The sequence below is a fragment of the Molossus molossus genome, unplaced genomic scaffold (assembly GCF_014108415.1).
Source record: "Molossus molossus isolate mMolMol1 unplaced genomic scaffold, mMolMol1.p scaffold_m16_p_8, whole genome shotgun sequence".
Classification (NCBI taxonomy): Eukaryota; Metazoa; Chordata; class Mammalia; order Chiroptera; family Molossidae; genus Molossus; species Molossus molossus.
In genome coordinates, this window is record NW_023425402.1 from 84,576,493 (window position 1) to 84,601,445 (window position 24,953).

A 24,953-nucleotide genomic window follows, 5' to 3' on the forward strand; every position below is an offset into this window, starting at 1 on the left:
TGACCAGCAATCAAACTGGGACCTCTCAGTCCATGGGACAATGCTCAGTCCACTGAGCCAGGCACCACCTAAGTTTCTTATAAATCTGAAAGAAAGTCTCCAAATAGCTCACCAGAGATGGAGCTGATTCTGGTTCGTTTGTGCAACTGCAGCCAAAGTATGAAGATGACTCAGGAGCTGAACTCTGTAATGAGGCTGAATGTGGTGCATCCGGTAGCTGAACATCTCAAGAAGAGTGTGTAAGATTCCCCAGGCATGAGACTTGAACACAGTTGGCAAAAGCTGACCTTAAGGAACAAGATCATTTACGACACTAATTAGTAAAAGCTGTGCATTAAAAGACATTTTAAGAAAAGTCACACTGAGTAAAATCTCTGTACAAATTTGAATGTGAACACACACAACAGAGGCATACATATGTGCACATATTTCCCAAATTTTCCCTATAATTTCTACTTTAACTGTCAGGGAAAAAATCTAGATCATAATTATAATACCAAGTTTGCTTTTTTCTTCTTCTGGAATTTGACAACTGATAGTCAACTTCCTCTGGAAAAATAAGAGACAGGACTTGAAAATAAAATTATTCTAACCTTTCTCACTTCGTTATTTTTAAAATTGTTTTTATGAAGTTAAGGTTCCCAATGTTTTGAAGAGGATAACTTATTAACACACAAATTGCATCACACATGCTCTTATTCCCTCCTCCCTCCCAAGAAAGCTTTATTCAGCTCTCAATTATGTGATAAGAAGAGTAACTATGGTTAAAATTAAAATTATACTGTATTGGTGAAAAGTTAGAATTACCATGAATCAGAAAAACACTTCCATATTATGAAGTATCTCTTATTCAGAACTGCATAACAGACAGTATAAGCCGTCTTCTGCAAGGCCAGAAAATGCCCTCTGTATTGCAGTCAGATTTAGTACTCATTGCTACTTAAGAACCAACCAGCAGGAGAGGCAAATAGGACCATGATTCTTGCATGAAGACAATGACTGTGTCCTGCTCACTGTATCCCAAGCAGCTAGTACAAAACCTTTTCTTACCACAACTTTACATAAAAATGCAACTGACTCCCCTGACCCTATCCCTCCTTTTTATTTTTCTCTGTAAGACTTGTCATCTGACATACTTCAATTTCATTTATTTACATTTTTGTCTGTCTCCCTCATTAGCAGGTACTCTCCATGATGGCAGTGACTTCTGTACACTGCTGTATTCCCAGTACCTAGAAGGGTACTTATGGAATTAAGGAATGGGTTAATGATTATAAACACAAGAAGGTCCTGGCTTACTGATAAATCCTTTGATTCCCAAAGATTCTATTTCCATATAGACCAACAAACGACTGTAAGTTTCCACCAGGGCTGGAGCCAAGGCCACACTGGACTTTGCATGAGCAAGTTTTATAACTCTGGTAGCAATGCTGTGGATAAGGCTGAGGACAAACAAAAGAAAACAAATAAAAATCCATATTTTTGACATAAATACAGGATTTAATCTATTGATAGGAAACTTGGTATGAATCTGAACTTAAATATATGGAATGACTCAGTCTCACTTTAATCACTGAAGTTGTACAGGACACTGGCAGTGACACACTGTACAAAATCCGTGCTGCTTCCGGTGTGCAACGGGATCCCTCTGCTCGTGGAAAAGCAGAATTTAAATCCAAGTCATAGAATATACTTGAATGGTTTCAGTATGTTTTCTTTTGTAAATATGTAACTAAAACCACCTGAGAAACTTAACTTTTGTTACAGAATTACTTAATAAATCATGGCTAAGACCCATGTTAGGTTCTTATAGGGCTTCCCTCAACTCTGTCACGCACAGCACGCTGCTCAAGTACACCTGATCACAATGTTTACCCTCTGAAAAAGAGCATGCATTGCAAGAACTGAAGTACCACTTAGAAGCCTTCAGATGAATTCTCTTTGACCTATATAGTTTTTGAAATTTGAGCCAATACTTAAGAGCTGAAAGACAAGAAATAAACGTGAATTTCTAGCTCCTCTCAGAACAATTGACAAGAGCTAGCCACGCTAGGCGGCATTCTTACATCGGAGAAACTAGCTCAAGTGGCAGCACCATGAGATGAGCCCGGCACACTCGTCAGCTCCAGTTCCCTGCACGCTCATGTTTCCATGAGAAATATTGGGCTCCTTCACTAGGTACCAGGCATCACATTTATATTATCAGCTTGGCTCTTAGGGACACTTGAGGTTCTAGAACCACACACAACAGAGTCTGTCTGCCTTTTAGAAACTATAAGGTCCATTCTAAAAGTGCCCCTATTTGTAATCAAAACAGTTAAGGCATTGCAATTTTTGCATCTCTTGACCCAGCAATTCTATTTCCAGCAAGTTTATTTAATAAAATGTAATTATGGATTACATAATTTGTCTTCTGGCAAAGATAGCCATAAGATAGTCTTCACAGCCATCTTTATAAACTAAGATATTGCAAATAACCTCAATGTCAACAATGTGGAACTCGCTAAATAATCATTTATAGCCAACCCTGGCCAGGCAGCTCAGTTGGTTAGAGCATGTTCTCGATATGCCTAGGTTGCAGATTCGATCCTTGGTCAGGGTCCATACAAGAATCAACCAATGAATGTATAAATAAGCGGAACAACAAATCAATATTTCTCTCTCTCTTCCACTCCCTCTAAAATCAATCAGTAAAAATTTTTAAAAAGTCATTTATAGCCATACAAAAAACTTAAAATAAAAAGTTTGCATTGATTATTTTTAGAGGGAAAGGGAGAGGCAGAAACATCAATATGAGAGAAACACTGATTGGCTGCCTCCTGCATGCCCTTTACTGGGGATTGAACCCACAACCTGGGCATGTGCCCTGACCAGAAATTGAACCGAGACCTCTCAGTCCACGGGACTGACACTCAATCCACTGAGCCACACTGGCCAGGCCAAAAAACTACTTTGTAGCAATTAAAACAGATGTTTTTAAAGAACACTAAACCTGAAAAGGTGTTTGATAGATTATTACGGGGAAAAAATGGTTAAAAAATTGTATTGCAGTAAGAGCTCATTTTGTTTAAAAAAATCCATAAATTCATATATTTATTCATAGAAAAAAAGACTCAAAATATACAAAAAAATTTTACAAAGCTTACTTCTCATAGATTATGGAATTATTTTCTTTAGGTTTATTTGTATATTTTGGAAACCCTATAATAAACAATTATTTTATCATTTAAAAACCTAGTTATTTCTTTAATGTACTTAACCATAACATATACACATAATCACAAAATCAAGTCTGTACTATATTGATATCCATTCCATGACACAGGACCACATATATAGACCATACCTCATTTTGGCATGAACTGTCAGTGAATCCAGGAGGTTCATTGGTAAGGGAGTAATAGATGCTGACGCCAAACAGCTCGTTCCAGGAAGAGGTATCCTCATAATTCCATTTCCATAAATAGTTTCTACCAGAGCTCCCATGGGTAATGTGAAACATTCTGAATTTGTAGAGTAGGCATTACACAGCAGGGCAATCTTATAGTCATTCATCTGTAAACTTTTATTCCTAAGACTCTGCTGTAGAAATCTAAAATTTCAAGTCCCATTAAACAGAAAAAATGCAAATAATTTCCAGAAACTTAACTTGCATTTGTAGAAGAGTTTAATTTCACGCAACTGTTTACTAATACCATTTTTATCTGTATAGGTTTTATAGTTTCTGCCCAAAATGTAGAAACACATATAAAAGTAGAAGTAGCATTTCAGAACGAATTAAGTATTATAAGTTAACAATTAATGGGTATTTGAAAGTATGTACTACAAATACAGCACTAAGATTCAGAAATGAAGAAATAACTCACAGATTCATGAACTAGGTTTCTATTTATTATCTATCTGCATAAACCCAACTATATGCCTTCAGTACAGATGTCACTATGAAAACAATGGTTAAGGGCAGTCAGTTACAATGAAAGCTAAATGAAATGTGAAGTCTGACTATTCTACAGTCTCTTAGGAAGTCCTTTTCATAAGTTCAGCATTTCCTAACACATTTGACTGAAGCCCCATCCTATCGAAAAAAGAACACCTTCTCTGAGTAATCACGGCTTAGGGAATGATGTAAGGGAGCATGCCAGACAGATCAGCTCAGTCAACACTGGCAGCCCAGGGAGTGAAAGACATCCCAGTCAGATCATGCTCAAATCCCAAGTACTTAAGAAATTTTGAAACATTTGTACATACTTTTGGAAATTAAGAACTCTAATTAAACCAAAACATATCAATGCAAAGATCAGACTTGATTAAACATATATATATATAATATACACAGATACATATATGTAAATAGAATTGATCTTCTAGTTGTTCTCTGATGAGGATATTGGTCAATTTCTGTTTCTCTTGGTATGACATACACATTAAATATGCACCCTTATTGCCAGTGAGTGTGGGGAGATTTCCATCCTTTATACAAATACTAACAATAATATTAATCTATAATCCACTATTTATAAAATTTAAAAAATTAACTGTTAAGTTACATATACTTACTCATGGTGAAGGTTTAGGGAATGAGGTATTGGAATCTGTAGCTTAGAGTTGTCATTTTGGGCTTTTCTATTAAGATGAATCCAAATGCAAGTCATTGCAAATGCATGGGTTGACTGAGGTTTGTTAATATCAGGAACTGGGATACACTGAAAAGTAATATCAGAAAGAGAAAAATTAACTGTTTAAAACTATTTTAGTAATCTATGTTTGAGACAGCTCTTTTTAAAATATCTTATAGTAATTTAGTTCTAATTGTTCTTTGATTATTCAATAATATAAATCAGAAAATATAACAACTATAAAATATTGAAATTGTTCTGACTTACCAAGAAAATAACAAATTCACAGGTGCTTAGCCAAGCACTCACAATCATTTAAAAATTTTTATTCTTTAAAAATTAAACACTATGAAATTTTAATGAATGTGATATATATACTGAAAACAGAATTTCTAAAGGACACATATATGCCTTTTGAGAACATAAAAATAATTTGCTTCAAAAAAATTTTTTCTTTATTGATTTTAGAGAGAGAGATGGAAACATCGATAAGAGAGAACATGGATTGGCCACCTCCTGCATGCCCCCCACTGGGGATCAGGTCCACAACCTGGGTATGTGCTCTGACTGGGAATCGAACCAGTGACCTCTTGGTGCATGGGTTGACACTCAACCAGTGAGCCACACCGGCAGGGTTAAGAATTTGCTTTTAAATATCCAGCATTGGCAAGATAAAAAGGAAAGACGAAACAAATATTTCCTAGGAGTTTACTTTTCTATTAAATCTACTCTTTGTGCATTTAAAATTTTCCATAAATTACCTGGCAGGGTAGCTCAGTTGGTTAGAGTGTCATCCCTATATGCCAAGATTTCAGGTTTGATTCTCGGTAAGACACATACAAGAAGCAACCAAAAAATACATAAATAAGTGGAACAAACAAAATAAAACAAAGCCAAACTCATGTATACAGAGAACAGATCAAAGGTTACCAGAGGAGAAAGGGGTTGGGGGGTGGGTGAAAGGGGTGAAGGGAGTCAACTGTATGGTGATGAATGGAAACTAGACTTTTGGGGGTGATTGCTTTGTAGTGTATACAGATGTTGAATTATAATATTATACACCTGAAGCTTATATAAGTAAAAAGAAAAAATGATGGCCTGATTCAAAACTGGAAAAAAATTTCCATAATAAAATGGTTTTTAAAAAATGATAATCATAAATACATACCATATTTTACTCAAATACCTTATGTAATAAAACACTGAGGGGGACACATCAATTAGCAAACAAACAAAAAAAGATATTCACAGACACTAATGTTATGTGCATAGATAAAAACAGCATAATGCTTTTGAAAACTGTAAACCTACTTAAAATGTAGGAAAAAAATTTGCTATAATAAATGTTCAACTATGATTTAAGATAAACGTCAAAAATAATTAGTGAAATTTCTTCATTATACATGAGTAAACAAGAGATCTAGTGTCCATCTCATGACTGTGGTTAGTCACAGAACGGGGACTAGAACTCAGATTTCCCGCTTCCAGATCCAATGCTCTTCACAGAATTACACCGGAATCCTTACACATATATTAGACATGATTCACTCACCACAGTGTTAACTATTTAGTAAAACTCACTTCTTTTTCTGGGTACAGAAGGTCAAAGAGTTTCATGACAGGAAGAAAATCAGCTAGTGCGTTTTTCTGAATACTTCCGGAAATGAATTGCAGGAGAACCCACATTAGATGATCTCTGCCTTTGATCAGTCCTCGCCCTGCTAACTGTAAAAGATGGTTTAAATATACATCTACACAGCTAGTTAAAGAGTTAGATATAAAATTTAAAGAATAAAAGTCAAAAAGAAAAAACCCTGCTTTCATAATGTTAGCATCTAACTTTGGGATTTGCTAATGACTCAGTCTCAACTCAAGATACACCAAGGATAGCCTTTTAAATTATATTGATATAGTATAGATCTTTCCTCCCTGACTCCCACACCAACTATGCATATCAAAAATTAAATGTTTCAGAACATAGTAAAGTTGATCACGCGTGCATGAGAATCAAGTTTAATATGAGGTAATTACTAAAAATAGTTAATCAAAACAGGAAGAATGCTGTTATACTAAAATGTTTTTTAAATTTAAAATTCTCAAGCTTCTCAGCCTTTTGGCTCAGATCAAGCATAATTTAAAATCCTCAAGGACTGGTTATCAAAAAAACACCTTTTCTGGCTTCCTGTGGACTATAATAGAAATCAATGGTGGGAGTGAGGAAGGTTCGGGTTCAGTGGGGTAGAAAGGATTTTAGCAACTCTTTTGAAAAATCTTGCTCCAAATAATCCATGCTGTAGAGATGTTATAAATATAACACTTACTTTATTCCTATCCAATGTGTCTAAAAGCTTATGGCTAAAATAAACTCTTGCCACTATATAAACTTACTCTTGTACTACATTCCCTGTTTTGCATTAATTGTCTTACATTTCCATTCACTGCAAAGTAGATACCAGTGAGTGATCCTAAACTCCTGTTACTCCCTCTGTCACCTAGAGTCACCAAGTTCTAGTCAATTCTCAGCATACCTGGTCTCGGGCTTCTCCTCTGTTCTGGTTCAGGCCTTCTGCACCTCTCACCCAGACCACTTCAATAGCTCCCTTACTATTTTCCTTGACTCTGATTTTGGTCCCATTCATCTATGTCACCATCTTCCTACATGTGGCCATTAATAATAATCTTTTCAACTTGTATGTGATGATGTCATTCCCTTTCTCATTTGCTTCCCAGAGAAAATCTAAACTCCTTGGAACAAACACATGGCCATATAAAGTTCTCCATGTCTGGTCTTTCCTTCCTGTCTTCCTTACCTCATCAATACTTTCCCCTTTACATTTTTCTTTTCAGTTCTTACACACTTCTATACCTCTCCAAATGATTATCTTATTGCTATGGAAACACTTTCCCAACTTTTCCTCTTGGCCAATTTCTATTTGTTGTTTAAGTGCTAGCTTTACAATCTCTTTGATAAAGCCACTCCTATGTCTTTAATCGGGACTCCTCTTTATTCCCTTCAAGGAAACATACTTTCACTATGTAAACCATTAAATTATAATCAAATTGTTTACATCTATGTCTTTCCACTAGTAAGGAGCTCATTGAGGGTCTCATAGAGTCTTTCTATCTTGTATCCCCTGATCCTTGCACTGTGAATATATAGAATGAATGACCAAATCCAGTTTTTTATCATAAGAAAGTGAACAGTTAAGAAACCACAGAAGCACTAAACAAAACATAAATTAGGACTCAGACCTTCTGCCAATGCTGAAATCACTAGGCAATGTCCATACCAGTCTAAAACATACTAATCAACAGGTGACGCAGCTCTAACAAAAGATTTAGTACTAACCTTCTGATGAAGAGAAAGGACCATATGTGGAAAACTTGCAAACTGGAAAAGCACAAAGAAAATGAGCTGACTCGAGAGATGCTGCCACAGCAGCTGGCTTGTTCCGCCATCGTCAAACTTCTCCTCAGTCTCAGATCGCTCCATGGCATAGACCACCAGATCCACCAGCTGGTCCTCCAGCACAGGGCAGCGCTGCTTGTGCTGTGGGGCAGAGATTAAATACAGTATTCCAAAAGCCTCCTGGTTAGTTTCCTAAGTTACTAGTTAATGGGCATTATTTATAACAAGAGGCTGAGAAGCATGAAATGAAGTTGAACTTAGAAAGTTAAGGTTAGATTTAGTCTATTAAAGCTGCATCATGTTACATTATCATAGAGGACGAGTTTCATTAAAAAAATTGTTTTCAGGCTTCACACAAGATAGACTTCCCATTAACTTTTGACTTTCACTATAGACATCGTTATTTCAATTCGACAAAGGGCACTGCACAGTAGAAATTTTTGTTATTTATCCTTTGAAAAAAGTTAATTTAAAAGGCATATGAAATTAGAAGAATGGTATTAATTTTGCAATCTACTCAAAATATGAAAACCCTGGATTTCCAGGTATCAAATACTGTGACAGGATAGCAAAAAAGTCTATGAATTTATTTTGAAGTAATCACCACAAGTTTACTCTAACTTTATATATAGAAGTATATATAAATAGCTGCCAGATTATCAATATCTTTTTTTCAATGTTATTGATCCTGATAGTGAAATGAAAACTTCCTCTACAGAAAAAAGTTGGTCTCAAAGTTAATCTCTGTTCTTCTCTCTTAGAAGTCAAACATAATGCAGCTTTAATTGTATATTAGACTATTTTAAAATCTAAAACAAGAAAAAGAACTGAGTTTAAACACTAAAAATGAAAATGCAACTTCCCTTTCTAGAGGCAAAATGATTTATGCTTTTTAAAGTGATTTAAAAAATATACTTTTACCACAGATATCTGTTAAGCCATATTTTATGCATTTTCATATTTCCTTTAAAATATGTTATATGGCTTAATAGCCAGGCAGTTAGATGCCTTTCTAGTGAATACAATTATTAATATACATGCTTTCCTTCTAAACTTTAGATGTAATTATTAGTCTTTTGCCATGAAAAAGGGATATGATTTCTTTAAATTTAGGGAAAAAATGCAAAATGGGGACAAATTTGGAAAAAAACAAAACATAATGAATAGCATCCCCTTTTTTGCATGCTCTCTGCCAGCTTCAAACTTGTAAAGCTCCAATATAGCTGCACTTTCTTAAAGCATGCAAAGAAAACAAACATCTATCCAAAACAGTAAGCATCAATGGTTGTTTCATATTTTTTCCAAAAACACAATGCCATGTTCACAGTTCAACCACATTACAGGTTTACAAAGAGCAATATTAACACCACCAGTTGAGACTACAGTACTTTTCCTCCAAATGTAATTATCATTATGAAGCAGAGCAAAGTGCAACAGACAACACTACAAACTATTTCTTAAATCAGCATGCAAAACTACTGTGTACAGGGCTTGAAATTCACTAGTTCTGCCAACCACCAACAACCTAAGAAATGTGTCAGACAACACAAATTTAGAGTGAGATCATTCAAAGTATATAAGAGTCAGAAAAATTTGTGAAAAGAAGTAAAGCCGTTATTTCCAGTAGGAATTTTTCAGATGGGAATTTGCTTCTAGTTTGGACACTAACCAATTTGTCACCTATTCCTCCATCCATGATGGTCTTTCATCAATCTGCTTCAGAAAAAAAGAGCAAACTAAATAACATTGGTTTTAGCACCTGAGTCATTTTGGAGTTACCCTTTTTAATATTAGCTATTCGTTTTTTTAGAAACTGAATTTTTACCTACATATTTTAGGGGTGTAGTGATGGTCATACAGTTAATGATTTAAGAAGGAAAACTGAAAATACTATGATTTTGACAAAGCAAGGATATTTTGACAAAGGAGGAAAGTTATAGTTAAAGCTGATGATTTTTCAACACATACCAAGACTCAAGATTACATCTAAATTTTCTACGAAGAATTAAATCAGTCAGGAATCCCTATGGTGCCTGAATGTCCCTGTCCCTGTGTTTGCGGTGGCAGAGCAGCTGTCAGGATTAACTCTATATTTTCCAGGTGTATTTGGTTAAAGCAAGGATGGTTCTCAAACCAAATTTAGGAATAGCTTAAACATGTTTCTTTGTTTACTTGCCAATTTTAATAACACCAAAAAAGGAAATGATCTGTGCCATTAACTACTTTAGAGTAAGTTTTGCTTTCGTTTTCAATTACTATGATAAGTACATTAAAATTAAGACTCTCCATCACATAGATAACTTTACCAAGTGGAACAAAGGGAAATTTGCAAAGCAGTTAAATGATCTGTAAATAAAGGTTAATTATCAGTCCCTAGGCTATGCTCATTCTGTAAGCCAATGGACACTATGTCTATGGTTACTACTTGCCTTCTGAAAGCTTTTATAAATTTAAGTCTTTATTATATAAACATATAAGTTGAATTAGTTTACATCATATCTCTATGCATATTTAGTCAAAACCTCTCTTAACAGTAAGATTCTAAATTCAATATTTTAACACTTCAAATTATGCATAATAGCTCAAGCTATATTGGAAACATCTTGAATTTTCCGTTTTTACTGAAAAGCCGAAGCCTTAAGACAAACATTAACACTAACCTCCACCCATGCCCTGACTCTTCCCCATCATGATTTCAAATGGCAAATGAAAAGGCTTCTTTCAGTCTTAGTGACCATATTCTAGCTGAGTGGCCTCTAATGCTTTCATATAACACTTCTGGCACTGCTTTTGTGGTGAAATTTTAACATACTGTGCTTAGGTGCATGCACTTAGATTAATTTTAAATCATTATTTCGGTGCTAGAAAACAATTTTAAAGAAATATCTATTCAGGACAAGTTGGGAAAAACATATCCCTTTGTATGTTATTTTATTATATTCTCTGCCAATAAGAACTAGAGCGCTATGCCAGCTAATGCCACTTTCAATGGTGCCTTTCAAAGATCAACAGTGACGAGTCTAGCACTTCACTGTCTCAGAGTAGCCAGAGTTCATACACCACCACACAGGAGCTTGAGAAGTATATGTTTTGTAATGCTCTTAGTAGAAAGAACACAAACTCGTGTAAACACACAAAACAGTATTCTTCCACTGTGACTACCACACCTTGCTGGTCACAGAACTGGGCTATTTATGACCTAAATGTGACCTATTTTAAAACGAAGTATAGCCCAATTCCTACTGGAAAATGCAATATGGACAGCTCTTAAAAGGTTTCAAGCTTTCATTAATTACTGCATTGCTAGAGAAAGGATAAGAAAGTACAGTGCAGGATATAGTTTTGTAATGATAAAATATGTGACAAGGTAACTTGCTTATTTTTAATCATGTGCTTATTATACTGTGTGTCCTCATTTTCTTCTCTACTTTCCAGGTGGTAAAAATAACATATCCAGTTAATTCAGCATATATCTTCCATCTACAATTCCACTCACTACAGACTTTTCTACCAAAACCAACTACTGATGAATTGTAAATTCTTCACAATGTTTACACTTCAGTGGGACTAATAATAATAATGTTCTGTCAGCATTTCCATTATAAACTTTATTTTTTATGGATTTATGTCTTAGTCATAAACTTTTTTTAGGTTGAAACTTGTTATTAAAATGATCAGATCAGAGATACTCTTCTCTGAGATGTTTTGTCAGTTTTTGGTTTGAGAAGAGCTGCCCCCCAAAAGAAAGAAGCTAGTGACAGCTAAGGCTCTCTGGGGGAAGGTACTCGCAGCCCAAATGACCATGGGTATACAGTTATCCACCAAACTGTAAAAAAGTTGAGTCAAGTTTGATTTAAAGTTCATTGCAAAAGTAAGTTTTAAGACACAGCAGGAAGCATTCTTTCGAAGTTAACTGATTACTTACCTCTAACTCAAGTGAAAGTTGATCAGAATTAATGTCTGGGTATTTAAGATGTTAAGTTGACAGATTGATTATATGAGGTAACTGTCAGCTACTGTAGTGTGAAGCAGTTTCATTTTCACATGTACAAAGGTTTGTCCAAACAAGGAAACTTGGTAAATTTTTCAGAAGAAAAAACTTAAAATAATATAAAAGAGATACTGCTACTAGGGTGAGGTTTGGCATGCAAAGTTTCAACACTGAGCAAGTTTTATGGCCAAGCTATATGTCCTTAAAAATAGGGCTTTATAAATGGAAGCACTGGCACAACCTTCACTATAGTATTGCAAACAGTAACGCTATTTTATATAACCTAGACAAGAACGTCTTTTTAACATCAAAAAGCTGTTCTATTTTAATATGTTGGGCTCAAAAATTTTTAACAAAAATAATTGGAACCACTGTTTTGCTTAAAATCTCCAAGGTGAAAAGTCCAGTAACAGACTTGGGACTGTACAAGAGTTTGGTTTATAAAGTTGGGCCACAGTGTTCTTCTCCCACCACAGGTGAGCTGCAGCAGAGAGGAGCTCACTCTGGGAGGAGGACACCTCTGGCAAAGACTGACAAAGAAGGGTGTTTGTCAGGCAGGTGTGGGGTCACCTAAGAGTGTGACATTTTTTAGTCAATCCCCATATTTCAAAAAAAAAAACAAAAAACAAAAACCATCCCTGTATGAGGTTTACCACTCCAACTTTTAAAAGTAACATATCTCTATTAAAGTGCTTTTTTCTCTTTCTTTGGTTTTTAATTTGTTTTCTTTTTTAAGGCAAAGCAACAGAAGTATTTTTATTGATGTTGTTATTTATTTATGTTTTAAAAGCTTGGAAAGATAAAGGCCACCACAAATCTTTCCATCTCTAAAAATTCCACCAGGCTAGCTTTAGCCCTAAATTATGAAAAAACAGTAAAACGGAGTGGGAAGGAAAAACAACCATCAAAAAGTGACAGGCTTTATTGCGTGCCAGGTGTTGTCTCTTTGTTAAAAAGAAAAAAATGAAAAACAAAAAACACCAAAATCCAAAACCAAAAACAACTCTCATATCCCAAGAAGAAATCCTTTTAGTGGCCTTGGTCTCAGCATGGTCCTGCCAATTTCAAGCCCCGACCATACATGTATTCTCTAAATGGAATCAGTGGCTACAAAGCGGCCAGCGTATCGTTAGTCACAATACAACAGTAAGGTTGTGAACATACCTGAGCAATGTTCAAGGTCTAGAGCATTGGAGGATGGGCAGGACAAGACAGGACAGAACAAAAATAAAGGAAGAAAAAAAGAAAAGACAAAACAGTGACTATGAGGCCAGCCTCAAGGAACCCAGAGTCAGCACAAACCCTCCCACATGTTAAACCACCAAAAACAAACACCATCCCCCCAAAAAAAATCAGCAAGGAAGCCATGCTGAAGATACTGAGGGTTATAAAAAAGGACACCCAAATAACAAAAAATGTAAAAAATTATGGTTAAGTCATGTGTAGGTTTCTCTGGCAAAAGGTATACTTGAAACTGGCCTTATAGAAAAAAAAGCAATGCAAAATAAATCAACTTTTAAAATACCTCCTTTTAAATTTAAACATTCTTAAAGCAATATATATATATATATATGATAGGAACAATACACCGTTTAATAAATCATATATTTACAAAAATCACCAAATAGTTTTTAACTGTTTTGCTCAGTTAGCTATAGCAAAGAAAAGAGAAAAGAATAGTGCAGATTCTACGAAGAATTTACTAGGTTTCCAGCACAGTACAGTACCTGCTTATTTAAACCTAGCATATTGCAGACCATATCCCTGGAATAAGGCTGCTCCAATACATATCTCAACAAAGCAGTCTGTGGTTCAAACAGATCCTTTAAAGAAAATAAAAAAATAATTATTGCTTCAAGATCAAAGTAAATGATAATTCAAATAAATTGAAATTGGGATAAAAAAAAAAAAAAAAAATCCTCCAAAGGTACTTGTTACCTGCACAGAGTAGGCAGTATCTAGTGGAAAAAAAATCATAGGATTTTAGTGCTTGCAATTAGTTTACTCCCGACCCTTGTTTGCTAAGTGATAACTGAGGCAAAGGGACTTGCCCAAAGTCATAGAGTATAAACTTAAAAATGACTTCAGCGAGCCACACGAAAGTCTTAAGCACCACTGCAAGGAGAGGATTTTCTGCTCAGAAATCTCATCAAAGAGAAATGGAGGCAGTTTCCAACCACCTCATACAAGTGAAAACAAACACTATTTCCCAATTTGGAGAGGACAAATGACTCGATAGACTTGATCACACAGGGGTTAAGAGTGAAGGTTCTGGCATCATATTGTCTCAGTTCAAATTCTGATTCTACCACTTCCTAAACATGGGGTCTCAGTGAAGTCACTGCCCACTTTGTGTCTCAGTTTCATCATCTGTATAATGGAGACATTAAGATGATAGTTAAAAATAAGAATTTTTGCAAAATAAAGTTTTTAGGACACTGCCTGGTACATAGTTAATACACAATAAATTTATCTATTTTCATTATTATTACTATAATAACAGTAAATTAATTTAGTTTATTGCTTTTTTACATTTTGCCAAGAGCTCAGACTGTCACCTTACTTGCAGTATTTTGCCCTCCTCACTTTTAGACAAGGTTCCTAATTACTCTATATATCATTTTTGACATGAAACATTTACACGAAAAACATTCAGTGCTCCCCATACCCTGCTCTGTTATCACTCCAACCAAGACAACATAATGATCTATCAATCTTCTTTATAGCTTTATGTTTAGCCTCTTGTTTCATTTTATTAATATTTGTGGATTTTCTTTCCTTTGAGAGTTTTCTACTCTACTTTTGTCCTATCCCCCTTTTAAAAAATCTAATAGGAGGCTCACTCTTCAAATTTTATGGACATGGCAAATCCATTTTTGGTCCTCCCTTTGTAAAGGAAGAGTGAAAATGGGCAGTCAGTTTAAAGAGTCAGTCTTCTAACTCCAAGTACTTGCCTAGAGCTGGACCACTGGAGCCTAAACACCTGAAATATCACAAACCAGAGTATACTTGGATACTGGAACCACATATTAAACCATACACTATCTTTTATTAAATATTTACTTCTTCAGCCCTAGCTGGGTAGCTCAGTTGGTGACAGCATCGTCCCAGTATACCAAGGTTGCAGTCACCGCACATACAAGAATCAGCCAATAGATGCATAAATAAGTGGAACAACAAAGAGATTTCTCTCTCTCTCTCAAAAAATCAATATATTTGAAAAATAAATATTTTCTTCTTCAGTCTATGAAGAGACAATTTAGCATCACACATTATATAATAAGGGATGAAGACTGTTAGGCCAAAAGTTCCATTATATTTAGCAACATACCTTATCATATGGCAAAAGGCCTTTCAAAGGAAAACGAAGAGTTGCAGGATCTAACTTCCATGAATTACAAATGGCGCCCGAGTTATTTACAACTGGCAGAAGGCTGCAGCGACCTACATATATTACATACAAAGTTTTTAAGTAAATGTGAAAACAGCAATGCTGGTCCTTCATTACTCTACAAATACTTAATGAATTATCTATGCTGAACTAGACACGAGTTTAAAAAAATGTTTTAATTAGATAAAAATTTGGAAATTTTCTTTGGTTAATTTTAGTCTGGATGGCTAGAGACCAATTTTTAAGGCTGTGAACATGAAGGTATCCACAAAGTATGATACCCATTTGTACAAGCCTTCAAACTAAAAAAAAATGTTGCATTTGTCCAAGTGTCTAAGACAGGTCAGCAAATCCATGGGCCAATTCCAGCTTGCTACTTCTTTTTGTAAAGTTTTATTGGATCACTGCTGCTTTTGCACTACCATGGCAGAATTGAGTAGTTGCAACAGACTGAATAGCCCACAAAACCTAAAATATTTACTGTATCACCATTTATAGAAAAAGTTTGCAGACCTCTCCAGTCTAATGTCAGTATGATTAGCTTTAAGCAGGATGTTCCTTGAGGCCTCAGTTGTAGCATATGATTACCACACATACATCTAACTGCCTGATGAACACTGCCACTTGGATGCCCCATGGGCACATCGAGCTCAACATGTATTAAATTGAACTCATCATCTTTCTCAAAACCAAATCACTTCCATAATTCATAAATGATATCAATATCCACTCAGTTACAAAAGCTAGAAGCCTGAGAATTATCTGTCTAATGTCTCTCTAGTTTCTTTTTGTATTTCAGTGTGCTGAAAAGGAAGTGCTATTAACTAAACAATGGTCTATATTTCCAGACAGTTCTGTGGCCACCATAATTTCTCAAAATAATTCAGGAATAAATATGGGCACTACAAACACTGCCAAATCACATGCTTACTTTTAAAAGAAAATTCTGAGAATCTAACAAAACATGAAAAAATGGAAAATAAAACAGATGAAATAGACAGCAAAGGTGTGAATTGAAATGGGCTAAAGGAGTCTCATAGTTTTGTGTATTGTGGCCACAGAGGGACTGGTCTGTAAAGATTTCCAGTTGCTTAGAGATTCCATGATGCTTTACTAGCTCTATTCGAAGTTCCCTCTAATCACCAGGAAAGACATCTAGAATGGTTCTATCTAAAGCTTAGAATCAGTGCAGACATTTGCTTTTCCCTCTCTTCATTCAGCACACAAAGTACCTGAAAACAAGTAAAGAGCTATTATTAAGCTCATAGAGAGTTACTAAAATGATAAGCCACAAGACATGTATAAGATACTGTCAAATTTGTTCCATAGTCAGATCATTAAAAATCACACACTATTTAGTATATTTTAAATTATAATCCTACCACAAATGGAGTTTATCCTTGCTGTGGGCCTGAAGGTATCCACAAAGTCTGACACCAGGTTTCCAAGTAACTAAAAACAAAACAGAAAACAAACAAGTATAAAAATAAAATCAAGACTGCTCTGAATATAATCATTACTTACATAAAATGAGATAATATGTAAAGATTTAGTATAAAGCCTGGCACATTAAAATGACTCTAAGGTTAGTTCTTTTTTGCTTCCTTCCAAATAATTACTTACTAGTTCCTCTGTCTCTGAATTCAATCAAATCATATCGCAATGTCCTTAGCTATTTGATGAAGCTATGTATATTTTATCACATGGTATATAAACTATTTCAACAGGACAGCAGAGAAATGAAAGAAATTGAAAATAATGACAAAAAATACATAGTTTCTAAGGATGAAAGTGACCATTTAATAAATAAGATTACTATAACTATTTTTTTTAAAATAAAACTTGCTATTAAAAATTTGGAAACTATCAAATTTACCCAGTGTGGAAGTTTTCCCTCAGGATATAGTTTTCTGATCTCTGTGACTGCAAAATAGGCTGGTAACAAACAGGCATTTCTTTCTAAGATATATGCTATAACCTACAAAAAATAAAAGGGCAATGTTATTATTCTTGACCAGTCCCACAGATGAGCCCTTTAAATGCAACAACAACAAATATATTAAAAAGTAGAAATATTATTTCAGTAATTTATTGGGCTTATACTACAATACAAAGGAATTCATGTATATGTGAAGAATCTCTAAAAATGAAGATTAATAAACAATGGAACAGATTGCTGATGGTTAGTAAACAATAATGAAAATGCTTTAAATATTGGTAGACACCAACAGGAGAGCAACAGACCAAAGTAACAATTCTTGCAACATTAGTTACAAAGCCCAAAGATCTTTTAAGTGATCCATAGGCTGACATCTTGTAATGGTTGAAAGTAGTTTAATATCTATATTGTTGTTTTTACAATTAAAAACCACTAATTAATAAAAATATTAAAAAGTAAAACAGTATCTTTAAAACCAAAAGTGATTTTTGGGTGTACTCCCGAGGGGCACGCATCTCTAAGGGTCCCCATGAGATTTCCAACCAGGGGAGCAATAGGCATCAAGCAGTAGCTCATCCAAGCTAACTCCCCCTTCTACCCTCTCCCTGAACCTGTCTCCAGAGCCCCCTTTTCTCTGACTTTCTAGTGGGCCAGAATAGCCCGCCTGGGCTCTGTCCTGTTTCTTCTTCTATCCTACAACCTTCCTTGTGTCACTGTCTCCAGCTTTAATAAACATACTCTCAAAAAAAACCCACAAAAACAAAAACAAGTGATTTTTGTAGAAGTAAATAAATGGAACATTCCACAAATTACCATAAGTTTTAAAAATACAGAACTATATAAATCTTTCTTTTTGAGGTTATGACCAATGCACTGTAGACATGTTTAAATTACCTCTCTTGCTGTTAGAAGTTGCTGTACAACAGCTGAGCTCACTGTATTGGGAATTGTCAAGATTTTCTCCAAAATCACTTTTAAGAGATCTCGAACACCCTGATATAAGAAAAATGACATAAATTAAAACTAAGTAATGTTCCCTGTTCTAGTTAAACATCTAAAGGTTTCAAGATTATACACTCAGAAAAAAAGTTCCCTTCAAAATCATACCTTCAATTTTTATGAATTGGAGCTAATATTCAAGTTCCTAATATTAACCCAAGAGATGAGTTATATTCCAAATAGAATTCTAAACAATACTTTGTCATGAATAAACAAAGGCACTAACAAATAAATATTAAACTTTCTGCACTTTGCTTTCTACTGTGTGAAGGTCAAAAAAAGCTTGATTTGGGCTTACAGACAGAAATATATTTCAATAGAACTTGAAAATATGAAAATATGGACAAAAATATTAAACTTTCTGGCAGATGACACTTTCTTGCTCACTCCCTTTGGCATATTCTAACTTTATTCTCCATTCTCAGCCATCACATACCTTAATTCTTCAAATTTATCCAACAAGGCTATTTTGTTAATCATTTATCTTCTTATATTTATTACAAGTTGCATTATTTCAGAGCAGAATTTGATATATAGAGAATACATTTCATTCAACATGCATTTATTGAGTAAAAACTATGTGATTAATCGTATAAAAAACCAGGTTGTGGTCCCAATCCCCAGTGTGGGGCATGCAGGAGGTGGCCAGTCGATGTCCTCTGTCATCGATGTTTCTCTCTCTCTCCCTCTCCCTTTAAAATCAATAAAGAAAAAAAGAAAGGAAGGACTTGTGTGTGCCCTGGCTGGTTTGGCTCAGCGGTTAGAGCGTTGGCCTGCAGAACAAGGAGTTGTGGGTTCGATTCCAGTGATGGGCACGTACCTCAGCTGCAGTTCATCCCTGGCCCTGATCAGGGAGGCAACCAGTCGATGTGTCTCTCATATTGATGTTTCTCTCTCTGTCTCCCTCCCTCCTGCTCTATCTGATGATAAATAGGAAAATGTCCTCAGGTGAGTATTAAAAAAAAAAAAAAATCTATATAACTGAAAAATTAATCTTGCCTGAGATTACTTTTTATAATTAGCAAAAAATACCTTATAATCCACTCCACCAATTATTTTCCGAACCAGATTAAATGTTAGGGCCCAAAGCTGTGTTCTTTCCCATTCAAGAGTATCAGAGTTTATCAGGGATTCACAAACCATCCTAGGAAAAAAAATACCCATTCCAATTACAAGACAGAATTTTGCAAGTTCTCTAATAGTCAAGGTCTGTATACTCTGGATATTATATTTGTCATAGTGAGTATTTTTCATAAAAGTACATTATTATTCAAGAACACTTTAAAAAATATGTATAGCATTTTACATATTTTACTTGTATGAAAGAATAAATACAAAGTAGAACTAAATAATACTCATTACATTTTTACTAGAAAGAAATCTAGCTAAAGTAAGATGGTGAAATGTTTACCATCTATGTTTGTGGCAGACTGTATTTTTCCAAGATGGCTGCAACAAGATTTTTCATCCTCATGCTCTTCTGAAATGTGATACTGATATTCCTCCCATGAAGAGGTTGGAGGAGAGTCTACATTCTCTCCCCTTTTACCTGGGCAGGCCTAAGATCATAGCAAAAGGGACGCTGGATGACTTCCAGTGCAAGATGATATAGCTCTGCCTAGACCTCTTCTGAATGCTTGCTCTTGGAGTCCACCATGCTTTGAGAAAAGTCGGGGTTACACAGAAGAGGGCATGTGCAGGTTCCAGCCAATAGCCCCAACTGAACTCCCAGATGATAGGTCAGCATCAATCACCAGACATACGAATGAGTAAGCCTTTGTCCTGACTCCAGTCCTAGCTACCATCTGACTGTAATCATGAGTCCCTGAGAAAAAAGTGACTAGTATGCCCAGTCAACCACCATTAACCATGAGTGTTAATAATAAAATGATTATTATTGTTTTAGGGCACGAAAGGTTGAGGTATAGCAAATGTTAATTAGAAAAAGGTCATCAAAGTGAGTGATTTTAGCCCCTGGGCTAAAAGGCAAAGCCAGCCTACTTTAGAGCCTTTAAATATACAACTCTAAGAATACTGTACCCTGGCCCTGGCCAGGTAGCTCAGTTGGTTAGAGCATCATTCCAGTACACCAATGTTGTGGGTTCAATCCTCGGTCAGGGCACATACAAGAATCAACCAATGAATGCATAAAAACAAATTAATGTTTTTTTCTCTTTCTCAAAAAAAAAAAAAAAAATTTTTTTTCAAAACAGTAGTATTATAAAGAACTGTTTTTTAAAACATTTTTATTGATTGATTTGAGAGAGAGAGAGACATTGATTTGTTGTTCCACTTTTTTATGCATTCATAGTTGGATTCTTGTATGTGCCCTGACCGGGTATTGAACCCACAACCTTGGTGTATCGGGACAATGCTCTTAATTAACTGAACTACCTGCCAGGGTTTAAGGATTGCTTGTTGAACGTAACTTCATTTTCATTTCTGTATCCTTTTACAACAATAATCTCCACCAATTTCCAAGCATTAATAAAAAAGAAAATTCTTTGCATTGCTCACGCCCACCATTGAACATACCTGGGTGGAAGAAGGCCATTCTCGACTGCCATTGCTAAGCAATCATAAAGAAAAGAAATTCTTTTAGGACTATGCTGGCCATGAATGAATTTAACAATCCACTGGATGCACTGTTCGTGAGATTCCTGGAAAATGAGAAAATAATTATATTTTAAGTTTAAAGTTACATCCTGTAACTAAAAAACAGCTAATACTACACCTGGGAGTATATCAAGACTATGAATGAGATACTCTACTATTAACATTCGTGGATAAAGACAATTCTAAATAAATAAATAAATTCAGGTTTAGTATTTCAGCTTAAAATCTTACAATTATATAGCTTAAACTCCCACATTTTTATCACATGGGACCTCCAAAAGGAGTAAGATATTAACATATTTGTGGTCAATAGAAAACTAACACAAAATGTGTAAGGTATTGTAAGCAGAAACCTATTTATTTACTTACTTTATTTTTAAAGACTAGTTTATTGATTTTTATTTTATTTTTTAAAAAGATTATTTATTGATTTTTAGGGAGAGGAAGGGAGAGGGTGAGAGAAATATTAGTCGGTTGCCTCCTGCACGCCCTCTACTGGGGACTAAGCCCAAAATCCGGGCATGTGTCCTGACTAGGAATCGAACCAGCAACCTCCTGATGCATGGGACAATGCCCAACCAACTGAGCCACACTGGCCAGGGCTGGTAAGTTATTTAACAGCAGGTAAAATATTTCTGTCATAGGGTGGGGGAGGGGGGTTCATTATGGGTTAGCATATCAGCCTCATGAGAATTTAGTGTGAATCTAATCCCTAAGAGCCCAGGTATGAATCCAATGACAGAAAATTTCTGGACTTGCATAACTTAAAATCTGACAAAAATCTGCCTTATCAAAATCTGTCTTCTAGGATATCCTCAAGAAGAGCCTATGTCCTGTTCCTCTGCACTACCACCGTCCCTCAGACATCCTTCTATTGTTGAACACACCATGCTGATTTAGAAATACCTATTTTCTTCCTGGCTTCCTATTAGAACATAATCTTCTTCAAGACAAGGGCCATACCTTACCTCATAAAATATTTAGTGAATTATTAAAATTTTTAAATATTCTGTAAAGATGTCCAACATCACTCAGAAAAATGCAAAATAAAATTATCTTGAGATGACATTTCTCATGTTTTATATTGGCAAAAATAAAAAAGTTCATAATCACTCATTGTGAGGCTATAGGGAATATACACTTTCATATTGCTAATCAGAGTATAAATTTGTGACCCTTATAAAAGACTGCTAGGCAATTTCTATAAAACTACAAATAAATACACTCTGACCCAGCAATACTACTCCAGGAATTTTTCTGTGTCCGTATATAATCTAATTCATTTTGCATAGTTTAAGGTATGAAACAACCTTAATGTTAGTCAGTAGGAGACTGGTTAAATAAAGGAAGGTACAGCCATAAATAGAACATTATGCTGCAGGAAAGGAACAAAGGCAGAAATTTTAATTTTCAATGATTTACTGTAGAATTACTTTCAGAATTTATTAAGAAGAAAAAAGCAAGGTGTGAATGAATAGTGTACATAATATATGATCATTCTGTAAAAATGATTCTACATGCATAAAAATACTTCTAGAAGGAAACATAAACTGAGTATACTGGCTGCAGACAGAAAAAAGAACAGGTAATTAAGCTCAGAAAGATAAATGGCAAACTATTTTTTTTAAATCCTCACCAGAGGATATTTTTCAATTTATCTTCAGATAGAGTGGGAGGAAGAAAGAGACAGAGACAGAAACAGAGACAGAGACAGAGAGAGAGAGAGAGAGAGAGAAACATCAATGTGAGAGAGACACATTGACTGGTTGCCTCCCACATGACCCCGACCAGGGCCAGGGACAAACTGCAACCAAGGTTCGTGCCCTTGGCCAGAATTGAACCCGTGACTTTTTGATCCGTGGGCCGACACTCTAACCACTGAGCCAAACCAGCCAGGGCAAAAGGCAAACTATTAATTGGGCCCACCTTTTTGTACTTTTTGTGTTTTGCACCATATAAATATTACCTATTACAATATAATTAATGAATGTATTGACACTATGTGATCCATGTCTCAGTAGCAAGTCTTAACCACCAGCACCACGACTGCAAACATTTCCCTACCTATAATAAACCATGAGAATGCACTTCTAGAACACAAACTCTTTAAGGATCACACATTTTGACTTTTTCAGGGATACATTTCTGGGTGGCTGTTGTCTGTTACTAAGTTTTACTGTTCTTTCCCTCATTTTTATTATATCTTTATACCATTATTATAAAATCATTGTATCCTGCCCTGGCCAGTGTGGCTCAATTGATTGAATGTGGTCCCGTGCATCAAAAGGTTGCTGGTTCAATTCCTGGTCAGGGCACCTACCCAAGTGGCGGGTTTGCTCCCCAGTTGGGGTGTGTGCGGGAGGCAACCAATCGATGTTTCTCTCTCACATCGATGATTCTCTCTCTCCCTTTCTCTCTCTCTCAAATCAATAAAAACATATTCAAAATAAATAAATAAAATTACATCCTTATTGTGGCATATTTGCATCTTTAATACTGTGTCATTATTATACTGGGTCAATTCCCTTGTTGAGAAAATGAAATTTTTATTCTTTATACTCCCTAACACAGCTGTTTTCAAATGCACCAAATAAATCAGGATAGGATGAAAACAGTGTTATATAATCTAACATGGGGGCAGATTTTTAGCATCTCACACTGCGCTATCATCAACTTGACTTCTCAATACAGGTTCTCCACCGGAAGAATACAAACTGGAACAAATGGAAACCAGAATAGACAAAGAAGATAATGGCAATTTTATCTCTCCCTTCCCAGAAAAACCTCAACAGCAATATTAAAGTAAATGTTAAAAAAAAGAAGGGGTCAAAAATCATCAGCTGAATGTATTAAAAATGCAATATTCACCTGAGGAAGACCGCCCCAAAACTGTCTGAAGGCCGCCAAACAGCTAAATAGTTTTGTTTTTTCATCTTCAGGAGTGTCCATAAACATTCTATAAACAAAAATCACATTATTTGACACTAGTTTGAAAAAGGTAATTCAACATAACTAGAACAGTTGATCTTATAAACCTCGAAGGCAAAACTAAGGCAAAATCTTACAAGGATACACTCATGTAAAAACACAAAAATCTGCCACGTACATACTCACCCTGGGAAAGCCTCTTCTATAATTTCTGTTTTCTGCAAAGAAAAGAAAACGATGTGAATTAAAAAAGGAAAAAGAAGGGGCCTTCTCGAGCCAACGATTACCGTGTAACAGAGGACCAGTCTCTGAATCAGCCACAGGCAGAAACTAACAGCACGTTCCTCCCACAACAGTCCTCTTTGCCACAATGGTGTGGGTTTCACGGGGACTCCGAATTCGATAGCAGTTTAAGAATCGCTACAGCTCTGCACACACGGAGCGGCGCGGAGAGGCTGTGGCGGCAGCGCCATCCGCTGCCCCGGACTCCTCGCCGGGCCGTCCCCTGGATCCCCGGCCCTTCCACTCACCACCACCTCCTCAAAAATGCTCTGTAGTTGGGTCTCCATCTGTACCATCGCCCCGCCTCCCCTGGGCGCCCGGCTCGCGGCCCGGGGTCAGGCCCGAGCTCCGGCGCTAGACTGGCAGAGGGGCGGAGCGCCCGCAGGAATCCGCAGGTGGACAGGGTCGCCGTCCACTTCAGGCGCCCAGCTAAATGCCCCCTGGGGCCCAGCACCACTCCCGGGCCTGCACGGAAGCGCCGGAAGTGCCTGGTGTTCTCTGATTACCAAACGCCCAGAAACCAGGGACCCAGCCGGATGGTTCCACCTGAGGGGAAGGGCGGCTCGCGAGCTAGACAAGAGCGCCCCCGAGTGGAGCCTCGAGCCTGCGTCACCCCGAGTACTTGAGAGCAAGCCGCCAGCTCTAGGATGGAGCAGGATTGTCTCCCTCCTCCAGGCTAAAGCGTTTGTGTATTGAAGGGAAAAAGCTTGGAGCTCAGGGGCTGAGGCCTGCAGGCAGTGTTTCCGCTGCAACCTGGGTCAACCTGATAATGTCTGTGAGCT

At 36.1% G+C, this 24,953-nt stretch overlaps 1 protein-coding gene across 2 annotated transcripts in view; it reads right to left on the reverse strand.

The window, feature by feature from the left end:
- MED23 (mediator complex subunit 23) overlaps window positions 1-24,566 on the reverse strand; it is a 39,536-nt gene extending 14,970 nt beyond the window's left edge. Inside the window, exons 1-17 of one of the 2 annotated variants that reach the window (XM_036247918.1) lie at window positions 24,420-24,566; window positions 24,076-24,107; window positions 23,830-23,917; window positions 20,881-21,005; window positions 19,378-19,489; window positions 18,241-18,339; window positions 17,284-17,385; window positions 16,790-16,859; window positions 15,348-15,460; window positions 13,744-13,839; window positions 13,181-13,198; window positions 7,966-8,166; window positions 6,198-6,341; window positions 4,558-4,703; window positions 3,347-3,592; window positions 1,300-1,442; window positions 113-287 (exon numbers count right to left, since the gene is read on the reverse strand). In XM_036247918.1, the coding sequence (XP_036103811.1) occupies window positions 113-287; window positions 1,300-1,442; window positions 3,347-3,592; window positions 4,558-4,703; window positions 6,198-6,341; window positions 7,966-8,166; window positions 13,181-13,198; window positions 13,744-13,839; window positions 15,348-15,460; window positions 16,790-16,859; window positions 17,284-17,385; window positions 18,241-18,339; window positions 19,378-19,489; window positions 20,881-21,005; window positions 23,830-23,917; window positions 24,076-24,107; window positions 24,420-24,467 (1,958 nt within the window). In that variant the 5' untranslated portion in view covers window positions 24,468-24,566. The remainder of the gene's footprint in view (window positions 1-112; window positions 288-1,299; window positions 1,443-3,346; window positions 3,593-4,557; window positions 4,704-6,197; window positions 6,342-7,965; window positions 8,167-13,180; window positions 13,199-13,743; window positions 13,840-15,347; window positions 15,461-16,789; window positions 16,860-17,283; window positions 17,386-18,240; window positions 18,340-19,377; window positions 19,490-20,880; window positions 21,006-23,829; window positions 23,918-24,075; window positions 24,108-24,419) is intronic. The other variant, XM_036247919.1, reaches the window with a different exon arrangement.
- Window positions 24,567-24,953: the final 387 nt, after the last annotated feature.